The sequence below is a fragment of the Oncorhynchus nerka genome, linkage group LG13 (assembly GCF_034236695.1).
Source record: "Oncorhynchus nerka isolate Pitt River linkage group LG13, Oner_Uvic_2.0, whole genome shotgun sequence".
Lineage (NCBI taxonomy): Eukaryota > Metazoa > Chordata > Actinopteri > Salmoniformes > Salmonidae > Oncorhynchus > Oncorhynchus nerka.
The window spans coordinates 76,387,685-76,402,047 of NC_088408.1; the positions used below are offsets into that span (position 1 = coordinate 76,387,685).

The 14,363-nt window shown below is 43.1% G+C and overlaps 1 protein-coding gene across 1 annotated transcript; it reads left to right on the forward strand.

The window, feature by feature from the left end:
• Positions 1 to 42: 42 nt before the first annotated feature.
• LOC115140168 (ankyrin repeat and death domain-containing protein 1A-like) lies at positions 43 to 9,150 on the forward strand. Its single transcript, XM_029678343.2, has 16 exons — positions 43 to 219; positions 391 to 591; positions 1,485 to 1,585; positions 1,745 to 1,843; positions 1,978 to 2,076; positions 5,562 to 5,666; positions 5,791 to 5,895; positions 6,011 to 6,109; positions 6,314 to 6,412; positions 6,583 to 6,681; positions 6,832 to 6,930; positions 7,159 to 7,257; positions 7,362 to 7,457; positions 7,960 to 8,161; positions 8,419 to 8,550; positions 8,648 to 9,150. The coding sequence occupies exons 2-16, from the start codon at positions 426 to 428 to the stop codon at positions 8,701 to 8,703; spliced, it is 1,656 nt and encodes a 551-aa protein (XP_029534203.1). The 5' UTR covers positions 43 to 219; positions 391 to 425; the 3' UTR covers positions 8,704 to 9,150.
• Positions 9,151 to 14,363: the final 5,213 nt, after the last annotated feature.

Below are 14,363 nucleotides of genomic sequence, written 5' to 3' on the forward strand. Positions count from 1 at the left end.
GATTCATAATAATAGTATACTGTACATATAGGAGCTCAATAGTCAAATACACATGAATGACTAGAGTCAGTCATAAATCTGCACTCATACAGCTCACTACTCCAGGCTTAGAGTGTAGATAAAGCAGTGCAGGTATTCTTATGCACTCACTTTGACCAGAAGCGATTCTGTGAAGGGTGTGGGCTTCCAGAGTAAACAGAGGTCAGCCTTCCAGCCCTGGTAATGTACATACACTGCTCCATTTCCACACCACTTTGTATTCCTTATGCAGTAAGAAACTCTGCTTCAGTAAAAAGATCCAGTTCCTGACCAGACTTTCTGCATTCATTCAGTAATGCTACATGGTTGTTTCGAAATAGAAGTATTAAACAGAGACATACTGGGATCCAGCCCAGGATACAGGGAGAAGTCACCAGATATTCACCATGGAGAGAATGTCCTTGAAGGAGAGGATGGGGGCACAGCTGATGAAGGAGCTGAACCTGAACCCTAAAATGCCAAAAAACACAAAAAAAGCAGTCAAGGGATTCACTGACTTTATACAGAACATGGAGACAGAGGAGACCAACAGTTACAATAACGAAGAAATGTGTGAGTACCAGGTATGTGTGAGTACTAGGTATGTGTGTGTGAGTACCAGGTATGTGTGAGTACCAGGTATGTGTGTGTGAGTACCAGGTGTGTGTGTGTGCCGGTGTGAACGTGTGTCCGTGAGCATGTAAATGGGTAACACCTAAGCCCTGTTTAGATTTGTTTTATTTTAATCAAAAACAGACGTTTTATTCAACATAACTTGAGTAAACACTGAACGTTAAAAAAGGGGGGGTTTGTGCCATCTGCACTGTTATTCAAGTGACAGTGTTTTTGAAAATGTTTAAGTGGAAATTGTTAAAAGTAGACTTTGCATATAGTTGTAGGGTTTGTTTGACATGCATGTTAGTGAAAAATTTGAGTCTCAGCATCACTCTGTCACAGTGGAATTGTCCCAAGGTCAAATTTAACAGTAAAAATAATAGCCTGAGGCAACAGAGCCTTACTTCTGCCCTCTTTAACAGGATCAGAAATTGAGTTCTTGTAATTATGGTATTAAATGTTGAGAAACATTGGTGAATATTAATTCAATGCTAACATATTCTTTCGTAGACCAATGCAAGCAATGAATATCCTTATCCTCTTATCCTCTTAATTATAATGACTGTGCAAAGATTTGTTATGATAATATACTGTAGAAATGATAATGCTCTTGACCAAATCCCTGATCATCCTTATGGTTGAATCCATGTTGGAAAACCTTAGGTGTGTTACCATGGGTAATGGTTTGACTGGATGTGAACATCCAGTGTGCAAAGAGCTGTGTTTGTATTGGCCACACGCACACACACACCTTACCAATTCCACCCTCATACTAGTCATAATAACTGAAAAACATGCATATTGATGTATTACTTATTGTGAAGCACCTGGTGAGTCTTATGTGTTTGCAGTGCTGGAGCTAGAGAAGGAGTACATTGAAGCAGCAAAGATAAATGATGTACAGACCATGAAGATTCTGGGAAGGGCAGTCAAGGTTGACGCAAAGAACTTGGTGAGTCAGTCCTCATATCCATAGGAACATCGTCTCCGCACTGCAGTTAGTGGGACTACAGGAGACTATCATGTACTATTTCTGTTACTTCTTTATTAGAACCATGTATTCTGTTCTGTGTCACTTGTTAGAATAACTTGTCCCATGCATTGACCCTAGCATGATCGCACTGCCCTGCACTATGCAGTTGCTGGAAAAAACATAGAGGCCGTCCAAGTCCTTCTCCAGCGCAGAGCAAACATCAATCAAGAGGACAAGGTAGGAAGAAAACACTTTTCCGGTGTTACTGATGGTGTCTTTTAAAGCTTCTCCTCTTCAACAAACTCTCAGGAGAGAATGGCCATGGTTTGTCAAAATTAAACTATTTCTCTCTTTCATACATACTCACACAGCATGGAGTGACAGCCATCCACCTGGCTGCCTGGTTTGGGAGTCTGCCCATCCTGAAGTTGCTTGTGCAGGGTGGTGCTGATCAGAAGGTTGAGAATGCGGTAGGGAACCTCTGTTCCTATTCACGAAGGCCTTGAAAATGTCTCAGAAATCCCTTTCCTCGATCTGCTGGTCAGACCTAAGCTGTTCTCTGACATCTCAGCCATCTAGGATATCAATTACAATAATCAACCATCAACACAATTTCTCCATAACCATTTGAGAATACAAAATGTCAAGTTGTCATGTACAGTGCCTTTGGAAAGTATTCAGACCCTTTGACTTTTTCCACATTTTGTTAGGCTACAGCCTTATTCTAAAATGTATGTACATACAATACCCCACAATGACAAAGAAAAACTTTTGTTTATTTAAGTTAGCTAATTTATAAAAAAAGATATACAGTGCCTTGCGAAAGTATTCGGCCCCCTTGAACTTTGCGACCTTTTGCCACATTTCAGGCTTCAAACAAAGATATAAAACTCTATTTTTTTGTGAAGAATCAACAACAAGTGGGACACAATCATGATGTGGAACGACATTTATTGGATATTTCAAACTTTTTTAACAAATCAAAAACTGAAATTGGGCGTGCAAAATTATTCAGCCCCTTAAGTTAATACTTTGTAGCGCCACCTTTTGCTGCGATTACAGCTGTAAGTCGCTTGGGGTATGTCTCTATCAGTTTTGCACATCGAGAGACTGACATTTTTTCCCATTCCTCCTTGCAAAACAGCTCGAGCTCAGTGAGGTTGGATGGAGAGCATTTGTGAACAGCAGTTTTCAGTTCTTTCCACAGATTCTCGATTGGATTCAGGTCTGGACTTTGACTTGGCCATTCTAACACCTGGATATGTTTATTTTTGAACCATTGCATTGTAGATTTTGCTTTATGTTTTGGATCATTGTCTTGTTGGAAGACAAATCTCCGTCCCAGTCTCAGGTCTTTTGCAGACTCCATCAGGTTTTCTTCCAGAATGGTCCTGTATTTGGCTCCATCCATCTTCCCATCAATTTTAACCATCTTCCCTGTCCCTGCTGAAGAAAAGCAGGCCCAAACCATGATGCTGCCACCACCATGTTTGACAGTGGGGATGGTGTGTGTTCAGGGTGATGAGCTGTGTTGCTTTTACGCCAAACATAACGTTTTGCATTGTTGCCAATTTTCGTTTCATCTGACCAGAGCACCTTCTTCCACATGTTTGGTGTCTCCCAGGTGGCTTGTGGCAAACTTTAAACAACACTTTTTATGGATATCTTTAAGAAATGGCTTTCTTCTTGCCACTCTTCCATAAAGGCCAGATTTGTGCAATATACGACTGATTGTTGTCCTATGGACAGAGTCTCCCACCTCAGCTGTAGATCTCTGCAGTTCATCCAGAGTGATCATGGGCCTCTTGGCTGCATCTCTGATCAGTCTTCTCCTTGTATGAGCTGAAAGTTTAGAGGGACGGCCAGGTCTTGGTAGATTTGAAGTGGTCTGATACTCCTTCCATTTCAATATTATCGCTTGCACAGTGCTCCTTGGGATGTTTAAAGCTTGGGAAATCTTTTTGTATCCAAATCCGGCTTTAAACTTCTTCACAACAGTATCTCGGACCTGCCTGGTGTGTTCCTTGTTCTTCATGATGCTCTCTGCGCTTTTAACGGACCTCTGAGACTATCACAGTGCAGGTGCATTTATATGGAGACTTGATTACACACAGGTGGATTGTATTTATCATCATTAGTCGTTTAGGTCAACATTGGATCATTCAGAGATCCTCACTGAACTTCTGGAGAGAGTTTGCTGCACTGAAAGTAAAGGGGCTGAATTCACCACAGGTGGACTCCAATCAAGTTGTAGAAACATCAAGGATGATCAATGGAAACAAGATGTTCCTGAGCTCAAATTCAAATCTCATAGCAAAGAGTCTGAATACTTAGTTGAAGTCGGAAGTTTACATACACTTAGGTTGGAGTCATTAAAACTAGTTTTTCAACTACTCCACAAATGTCTATAGTTTTGGCAAGTCATTAGGACATCTACTTTGTGCATGACACAAGTAACTTTTCCAAAAATTGTTTACAGATTATTTCACTATCACAATTCTAGTGGGTCAGACGTTTACATACACTAAGTTGACTGTGCCTTTAAACAGCTTGGAAAATTCCAGAAAATGATGTCATGGCTTTAGAAGCTTCTGATAGGTCAATTGGAGGTGTACCTGTGGATGTATTTCAAGGCCTACCTTCAAACCCAGTGCCTCTTCGCTTGACATCATGGGAAAATCAAAATAAATCAGCCAAGACTTCAAAAATAATTGTAGACCTCCACAAGTCTGGTTCATCCTTGGGAGCAATTTCCAAACACCTGAAGGTACCACATTCATCTGTACAAACAATGGTATGCAAGTATAAACACCATTGGACCATGCAGTCGTCATACCGCTCAGGAAAGAGACGCGTTCTGTCTCCTAGAGATGAACGTACTGTGCTGTGCAAATCAAAAACAAACAAAAAAGTGCAAAACGAAAGTATCTATATCCACAGTAAAACAAGTCCTATATCGACAACCTGAAAGGCCGCTCAGCAAGGAAGAAGCCACTGCTTCAACCCAGCTATTAAAAAGCCAGACTATGGATTGCAACTGCACATGGGTACAAAGATTGTACTTTTGGAGAAATGTCCTCTGGTCTGATGAAAGAAAAATAGAACTGTTTGGCCATCGTTATGTTTGGAGGAAAAAGGGGGAGGCTTGCAAGCCGAAGAACACCATCCCATCCGTGAAGCACAGGGGTGGCAGCATCATGTTGTGGGGGTGCTTTGCTGCAGGAGGAACATTATGTGGATATATTGAAGCAACATCTCAAGACATCAGTCAGGAAGTTAAAGCTTGGTTGCAAATGGGTCCCAAGCATACTTCCAAAGTTGTGGCAAAATGGCTTAAGGACAACAAAGTCAAGGTATTGGAGTGGCCATCACCCATCCTATAGAACATTTGTGGGCAGAATTGAAAAAGCGTGTGAGAGCAAGGAGGCCTACAAACCTGACTCGGTTACACCAGCTCTGTCAGGAGGAATGGGCCAAAATTCACATTATTGTGGGAAGCTTGTGGAAGGCTACCTGAAACGTTTGACCCAAGTTAAACAATTTAAAGGCACTGCTACCAAATACTTCTGACCCACTGGGAATGTGATGAAAGAAATAAAAGCTGAAATTTTACATTCTTAAAATAAAGTAGTGATCCTAACTGACCTAAGACAGGGAATTTTTACTAGGATTAAATGTCAGGAATTGTGGAAAAAGAGTTTAAATGTATTTGGCTAAGGTGTATGTAAACTTCCGACTTCAACTGTATGTAAATAAGGTATTACAGTTTATTTTTTATACATTTTCAAAGATGTCTAAGAACCATTTTCGCTTTGTCATTGTGGGGTATTATGTGTAGATAGCTGAGGATTTGTTTACATTTATTTAACGTAACAAAATATGGAAAAAGTCAAGGGGTCTGAATACTTTCCGAAGGCACTGTATGGAGATGGTGAGTTGTATTCTCACTTCTCAGCTGGGAATGAACATCATGCACTGTGCTGCCATCAACAACCACACTGACATAATGACATTCATCATCTACGACCTGATGATGAAAGAGCTGGACAAAGAGGACCTGGTAACTACATAGACATACAGTATCAGTAACCATTGCATCCATTTCAAATATTGATTGGGCTGAATTAGTTCAATAAGCTGACCCTTTTCTTCATCTCCTACCCCCCCGCACCAATCTCTCTCAGTCTGGACACAGAGCGTTTGCTTTGGCAGCAGAGCATGGCTCTGTGGAGATGCTGCAGATGTTGATGGAGGAGGCATACAATATGGCCACCATGGAGGAAGACCAGGTGTGTGTGTGCCACACCTATCAGGGGGCTGTAGGACTGTTCATCTCCTCTTCCTGTTCACTGTCTCTCTCCCTTCCTCATTTCCTCCTGCTTTTTCTCTTTCTGTAAATGCTAGAATAGGAACACACCTCTGCATTTGGCTGCCAGCAATGGCCACTTGGATGTCGTCCAGCTACTGCTGAAGAGCTTTGAAACTCGCAATGAAGTCAATACGGTAAAGTAAACGCTGTCTGGAAGGCCAAAACGTTCATATTTTAACCCTGCTTAAATTGAAAAAATAATCTTTAATGGTGAGTGAGTGCTGCGCATTTTCCTTTTCAATGGAGCTGTTTGATTGCCAGCATGTGTGATGGTGTGTGCTCAATAGCTACACCTTGCAGTAGCTGCTTTAGGTCAATGACTGATGTATTTGTGGCAGGCTGGGGAGACTGCTCTATACCTGGCTGCTGGCGCTGCACATGAGGACTGCGTCCAGGCTCTGTTGGAGGCAGGCTGTGACCCAAACATTGTCACCATGGTAGGCCTGTAAACATAAACCACACCCTCCAACTATTCACTAAAATGGCCGCCACCAGGCATAGTTACTAAATCACACCCTGTTTATTCTACTTCAGTACTTTACCTACTAATAGGTAGACCTCTCCTAGACCTCTCTATTCAATGGGAACCTCTCCTCTCCCCTCTTAGGACCATAGCAGTGCTCTACACCCTGTCTCAGAGAAGGGCCACACATCGTTGGTGAGACTCCTCATAGAGAACTCGGCCCAGGTGGACTTACAAAACCAGGTGAGTGAGCATAGTGAACTGGTCCTACGTCTTGGTCAACCATGAATAAAGCCAACCTGTTATCTGTGTAATTACTCAGTCTGTAGTATGACCTGACATCAGAGAGAGTTTCTATATAATGGTCCATTTTGGTTGTGTCTCCATTGGCAGCACCTCCAGGCTCCTCTCTACCTGGCAGTGAAGAACTGTCACATCCCTGTCATCCACACACTGCTCGAGGCTGGCTGCAACATCAACGTCACTGATCACGTACGTACAACACGTATACTCAGTCCACATCAATGTTATAATGAATTAGTTGCGTCCCAAATGGCACCCTATTCTCTGCATAGTGCATTACTAGTCCCGGGTCCTGCCAAACGTAGTGCACTATGTAGGACAGACATTGTAATGGTTGAAGTAATGGGTTTGGTAATCTGACCCTAGATCTGTGGTTAAGGGAAACTTATACCGTGAGCTCCTGTCTGTCCTCCTAAGAGGTCCCAGACTGTCCTGCATGTCGCTGCAGAGCTGGCCAGAGTGGACATTGTTGAGATGCTTCTGAAAGCTGGGATGGACCTCGTCCTCCAAGACAAGGTGAAACATGGACACCGAGAATGATGATCTAACCATGAATAGGCTCATTTGACCCCTCTCCTCTTCACGGCAACTTCCCACTCAACTGTTTCCGTTTTGAGCAGCAGGGTAAGACAGCACTGGGTGTGGCAGCCCGAGCAGACGAGGTCATCATCGTTGACATGATCATCAAGGCAGAGAGATATTTGACATGGAGGATGGTAATGTTAACAGAGGACCATAATGGAAATAACAAACTTCATTGTGTGTTTGTTTATCCTCTAGAATTGTGAATGAATGTAGAATGTGTAGCCTACTGTTGTGTGAGAGACCTCCCTATAAGTGATATAGCTGTACTGTATGATCAAATGCAGTAAATTCAATCAGAGACTAATATGTTGCTGAAGTCATCTGCTAATCAATTTACTGGAGCTGGAAATCAATGACCGATGATTAATTTCCTAAAGTCACAACTCCAGATGAATCCCTGTAATACCATTAACGCTGGCAGTGGGAACATTATTTATGGACCTGAAATGCTTGACAATCAATTTCAGTGTCAATTTGATTCAGCATATCTTCCATACCCAACCTGACAGTCAAAGCAAGTGGCTCTGGCATTCAATAAGCATGGGACTATGTGTGCTTATCGCTGAACACTCACTGCTCTCAGTTTGTGAAGCTTGTCCTTTCTCAGGTGACTAGATGTGATTACCCTTCCAGGCCAACACTGAGCTTAATGAGAACCTTCACAGCCAGACTCCGCTGACGTTTAAATTAGACCACCGCACGGAGAGCAAACAGACCCGCAGCACTGCCTGGCACCTGGCCTACCGCCTGCTGAAGCCAGGTGACTGGAAGAGGCTGGCGCTGCACTGGCATTTCACTGAGCAGCAGGTGGCTGCCATCGAGGAGCAGTGGACAGGTGACACACACACACACACACAACACCTTTGGCTCACAGTGTAGCGCAGGGGAAAATCATTCACAGGAATATCAATTGAAACTCATTAATTTATCAATACCAAGTAAGAGGGATTCTTTACTCATTTGACATTGTTCCAAAAACAAGCCACTTGGGTGACATTACCAAGGAAAGCCTTAACTACACTAAGTAATTTAACTCTTATTTTACCAGGTAAGTAAAGAACATATTCTAATTTAATGTGTGTGTGTGTGTAGGGCAGCAGAGCTACCAGGAACATGGGAACAGGATGCTGTTGATCTGGCTTCATGGGGTAGAGCTGGCCCAAAGGAGCCATGCTAAAGAGCTGTACCAGGGCCTGCTTGCTATAGGCAACAAGACTATAGCAGGTATGGGGTGTCCATGACCCTTACCTCATAGGAAAATATAACGTTTATGTTGAAGTCATAACAGCAAATTACAGATGGGTGTTTTGTTTTTTTACAGATAAAATACGAATGGACACGGAGGAAGGAGACATGAAGAAATGCATCCTTTCATAAAGGTGAAAGAAAACGACATAGGTGTGCTTGAGTCAACAAGATGATTTTTTTCCAAAGCATTTGTGTGGTTATTTTTCAATTGATCTTTATATATATATTTAGATTATTACATGTTTTACTCTGTGAACATTTTTGTACACAGCCTTGTGTACTTGCTCGATGTCTACTATAGTGGCCACTATAATAGAGCAAAAATAGAATGCCTGTTTTTCAATCAAATTTGATTAGTTCCATGCGCCGAAGACAACAGGTGTAGCAGTAAAATGCTTACTTACGAGCCCCGAACCTGCAATGGCAGTTTCAAAAAATATGCATAAGAATAAGAGAAACAAGTAATTAAAGAGTAATTCTATTTCTACTTTGTTTTTCCCCCAAATTGCAATATGTAAATGTGTGTGTGTGTGGTCACAACCATTCTATTATAAAGGCTGTCGTGGCTAACTGCAATATTAGTGTATTATTTTGTCAAGACTTGAGTGTCATTTGCAGGCAAGTCTTGGCAACAAATAACATCGGATTGCTTTCTTTACTTTTTTTTTAGTTGTGGGTCAGGTTCACATGAACCACTTTTTATTTTACACAGACTGATTATGTAGATCATATTTGTTGTTGTTTAATTAGTTAACCTGCATTTCACCCCAGCAAGGATTTTTTGCATGTTTTGGTGGAGAAAGAAGTGTCACCTTTTTGGGCCCTCACCAGTTTGCGTCCCTGGGTAAAACTACTAGTGAAATGGTCATCATTTAAATAGAAAGATGGTTCCATCAGTCGCCATTCTATTTTCCATTCCGGAGTGTTAGAAATATCAGGTGCAGGTGTAGCATATGTCTAAAATATTTGGGAATATTCAAACGTGCAGGTGTATCAGCTTGACTAAGTCATCTATGGAAGACTGTATTTGCATAGAAGGTGGGTGGAATGTTCCTATGCGATATGGTATTGTTTGTGTGTGTTTACTCAACCACTTTGATAGAGTGCTTGTGGTAGGCTGAGTGTGTTCTGGAGGAACTCTGGCCCTGCTGATTGGAGGAGGAGAAGCTGTGGCCTGACCCGCTGGGAGAGAGAAAGGGAGACAGGGTGAGGTTTCTACAGATCATGAATCTACTTGTTTGGTGATTTTGATTCATTGTAAAATAGACATGTTTGATGCTGATGGTGTACCTGTGTGACGGGGTGTTGGCGCTCCACCCATAGGTTGCTGGGAGTGCGGACGAAGCGTGCCGTGATGCATGCAGTCAAGGTTTTGGAGGCTTTCTGTTGACTCGCTGTGATCACCAGTGTATTGAGCTGATACATATTATTAAGGAACAGTCAATAAATACGGGACCTTTCACTTTGTTTGACAAATGGTGAGGAAAACGGTAACCAGAGACAGTGGCTGACACCCTTTTCCCAAACACTTCTCATCATGGATTTAGCAATGGTAAAAACTCCTAGTCAATGATAACACCAATCCATGACAAAGTGGGAGAGGGGTAGAGAATCGGGACATAGCCACGATAAGCTCCCAGTGCCATAGATCAATGTTAGTACGAACCGGTCTGTTGTGGGAGCTTGCAAAGCCACTAACCTGTCTGTGGGAGCTTGCAGTGCCCCCTGGTGGTAGGGTGCTGTGGAACACCTCTGCCCTGGAACCCACCTGAGGGAGAGTGAGTGAGTGGGCAGATGTTAAGCGTGATCGTAGAAGCCCATAGATAGAGGAGATGAAGAAATTAGACAAACTGATCCACTGTAAATATAACAGGCCTATCCAATGTATCACATAGTGGGTGTTTGAGGAGTCAGTATTGTGTTGTGACAATTACACCCATATGAAATACTGTTAATGAGAAAATGTTCAGCCTTGAGAAAGAATAGATACAACGGCAGGAAATGTGACAATATGTTTAATGATGGCGGGACCTGATCCATAATAGTGAAAACTTGCATGCACTGTAACTAGGGTGTGTGAGAGTCTCACCGTCTCTGTCACGATGGTACAGGGGAGTCAAGGTGGAGTGGGCTGAACCCGAACAGAGGGGGCGGAGCATCTGTGGAGGGAAGACCAATAAGATCAGTCATATAATGTCATACAGGTTTATGTCCTGAAGTAAGCTTCATAACTGGACAGGTCAAAGATGACAAACAAATAAGCCCAATATGATCAAATCTGACCCAACATAAATCACATTGTCAGTTGTAAAATGAGACAAATGACTGACATTCCAGGCCCTCCCCCTAAAACAACCAACAAAGCTAAATTATTACACAGATAAATGAAACAGCAACAAGAAACACTAATACTCTTTTACTTTAAGCTGAACCCTACAATCTCATATACATGCATACGCACGATGACCACACACAAACACAATGAGAAAAAGTCCTTGCCCATCAGTCAACGCCAGACCAAGGTTACAACCTCCACAAAGAGCACCACTCAGTCAGCACATTCAAAGATTTAGCATCATCACGCCATCCAATGAATGAATGAGCCAGAGGAATGAAAAACATCCTCCTCTCCACATAAATCTATACTGTCAACGTGTCAATAGTAGCAGACTGCACTCTATTGGACAACTAGTGTCTGTTTTACTGTAACATAGGCTAATAAACCATGTGTAGGTTGATCAGATCATATGGACTGGGAAAGGTACACTTATTTTTTAAAGAATCTGTTCTATGAATGAAAATGTCAGGAACAGAAGTGTTTTTTTCCCTTTTTCGCCCCAATTTCGTGGTATCCAATTGTTTTAGTAGCTACTATCTTGTCTCATCGCTACAATTCCCGTACGGGCTCGGGAGAGACGAAGGTTGAAAGTCATGCGTCCTCTGATACACAACCCAACCAAGCCGCACTGCTTCTTAACACAGCGCGCATCCAACCCGGAAGCCAGCCGCACCAATGGTTCGGAGGGTACACCGTGTACCTGGCAACCTTGGTTAGCACGCACTGCGCCCGGCCCGCCACAGGAGTCGCTGGTGCGCGATGAGACAAGGCTATCCCTACCGGCCAAACCCTCCCTAACCCGGACGACGCTAGGCCAATTGTGTGTCGCCCCACAGACCTCCCGGTTACGACAGAGCCTGGTCGCGAACCCAGAGTCTCTGGTGGCACAGCTAGCACTGCAGTACAGCGCCACCTGGGAGGCCCGGAACAGAAGTTTCTTGACAGAGCCGTGTGTGTTACTAACCATATAGGTTGTGCGCCGTGTGTCCCTTTCCAGTGTGGAACATCCCGAGGCCCTCCATGTTGAGGACATGCACCCCTCATAAAAGCCTTCTTCATGGACTCCTCATAACGCTCCCTCTCTGCCCGCAGGCTCTAGATCTCAGCCTGGGCCGCATCCACCGCTGACCCGTGCTACTCACTGGGAGAGGGAAAAGAAGGAGAGAGGGACGAGAAAGAGTGTGGGGGAGGAGAGAGAGGGATTAATTAATGTATCATCGTTGTTAAACGTACCGTAATTAAAATTCAAAGGTAACATTGTGGAAAACATGAGGCTAGATTGTTACTGAGGAAGAAAGATTAAAGGGAAGCATGTTTCAAATCACTAACTCTGAACTGACCACAGTCTGCAATGTCTATGCTCCATTCCCTCTCTTCTCTCACTCACATTAATAACCATCTCTCCCTCACTGTGCTAGGCCTGTGTTCTGCTCTAGCTCCATTCTTTCTCTTCACGTCTATGGTACTGCCAATAACTCTAGCCGATTCAAATCCTCTCTTCCATTCCAATACCCCCCTCCCTCCGTTTCTGCTAGGACTGCTCTACTACATGTCTATGGCTCAATCACTGCTCTAGCTCCTCTCTTTCACTGGGCTTTCAGCCTCCATCAATTACATGTTTAGTCAATCAAGCTCACTCACTGTGATTGATGAATAACTGCTGCACTAAAGCAATGTTATTAACCTCTCCACAAAACCTGGTTTACAGACAAACCTTCAAAAATGTGTATTTGCCATTTAAAAAGCTGTCAGGTCTGCAGAACTGTGCAATATGGCGAGTGACAACTATTTATATAAGACCATGTTTATTCAGTCTCTGTTGTCCAGTTAGTGTAGCTAGCTACTGTTCTGTGCTCATGTGAAACTCTGGGTAAATTGTCTTATTTTAGTACAGAACACCCAACAAAAACAAATTCACATTTCAGTGTGTTAGAATTACATATGATTTCTGTTTCCACCTCCCCTGGACGAGGGCATGCCAGCCTGCCCACACCTTCCTCTTCAGCTGCAGACTGTAGTGCTGCTCTGCCAGCCGGGCACTGTGGGCCTAGAGAGAAGGGAGGGGACACGGGGGAAAGCAGGATAGACCAGGGACAGGGGGAGAAATGTTTAGAAAGACTCAACTACGCAGGATTCAAACCCACAAATGAACAAGAAACAACTTTGATTTTCTACTTTTCAGATATTTAGTGAAATATGTATTAAATACTGTAATTGTCGGTTTGAGAAACAGACGCCTCACAAGTCCTCAACTGACAGCTTCATTAAATAGTACCCGCAAAACACCAGTCTCAACGTCAACAGGGAAGAGGCGACACCGGGATGCTGGTCTTCTAGGCAGAGTTCCTCTGTCCAGTGTCTGTGTTCTTTTGCCCATCTTAATCTTTTCTTTTTATTGGCCAGTCTGAGATATGGCTTTTTCTTTGCAGCTCTGGCTAGAAGACCAGCATCCCAGAGTCGCCTCTTCGCTGTTTACGTTGAGACTGGTGTTTTGTGGGTACTATTTAATGAAGCTGCCAGTTGAGGACTTGTGAGGTGTCTGTTTCTTAAACTAGACACTAATGTACTTGCTGATAATGGACCTCTGTACACCTATGTAGATATAAAAAAATATATAAAAAATGGTCCGTTTCCAGCTACAATAGTCATTTACAACATTAACAATGTCTACGCTGTATTTCTGATCAATTTGATGTTATTTTAATGGACCAAAAATGAACGGTAGTGTATACTGTAGCAGAAATTACAAATCAGATGAGGAATTCCTGATCAGTCAGGAAACATCTGATAAGGCCCACCGGGCCAATAGAATACATTTGTAGAACACAGCCTCAAAAGTCTATTCTCATAACTGAGAATATACACTGCTCAAAAACAAAGGGAACACTAAAACAACACATCTGAGATCTGAATGAATAAAATATTCTTATTAAATACTTTTTTCTTTACATAGTTGAATGTGCTGACAACAAAATCATCAATGGAAATCAAATATCAACCCATGGAGGTCTGGATTTGGAGTCACACTCCAACTTTAAAGTGGAAAACCACACTACAGGCTGATCCAACTTTGATGTAATGTCCTTAAAACAAGTCTAAATGAGGCCCAGTAGTGTGTGTGGCCTCCACGTGCCTGTATGACCTCCCTACAACGCCTGGGCAGGCTCCTGATGAGGTGGCGGATGGTCTCCTGAGGGATCTCCTCCCAGACCTGGACTAAAGCATCCGCCAACTCCTGTACAGTCGGTGGTGCAACGTGGCGTTGGTGGATGGAGCGAGACATGATGTCCCAGATGTGCTCAATTGGATTCAGGTCTGGGGAACGGGCGGGCCAGTCCATAGCATCAATGCCTTCCTCTTGGTGTTCTCTGGCAAATGCACAACCCCCACCTGTGGACGTCGGGCCCTCATACCACCCTCATGGAGTCTGTTTCTGACCGTTTGAGCAGAC

Coding starts and splice junctions, on each gene's coding strand:
- LOC115140168 (XM_029678343.2), top strand. CDS start 426: ATGGAGAGAATGTCCTTGAAGGAGAGGATGGGGGCACAGCTGATGAAG. Junction 2,077..5,561: donor ATCAGAAGGTTGAGAATGCG/GTAGGGAACCTC, acceptor CTCACTTCTCAG/CTGGGAATGAACATCATGCA. Junction 7,258..7,361: donor ACCTCGTCCTCCAAGACAAG/GTGAAACATGGA, acceptor CGTTTTGAGCAG/CAGGGTAAGACAGCACTGGG.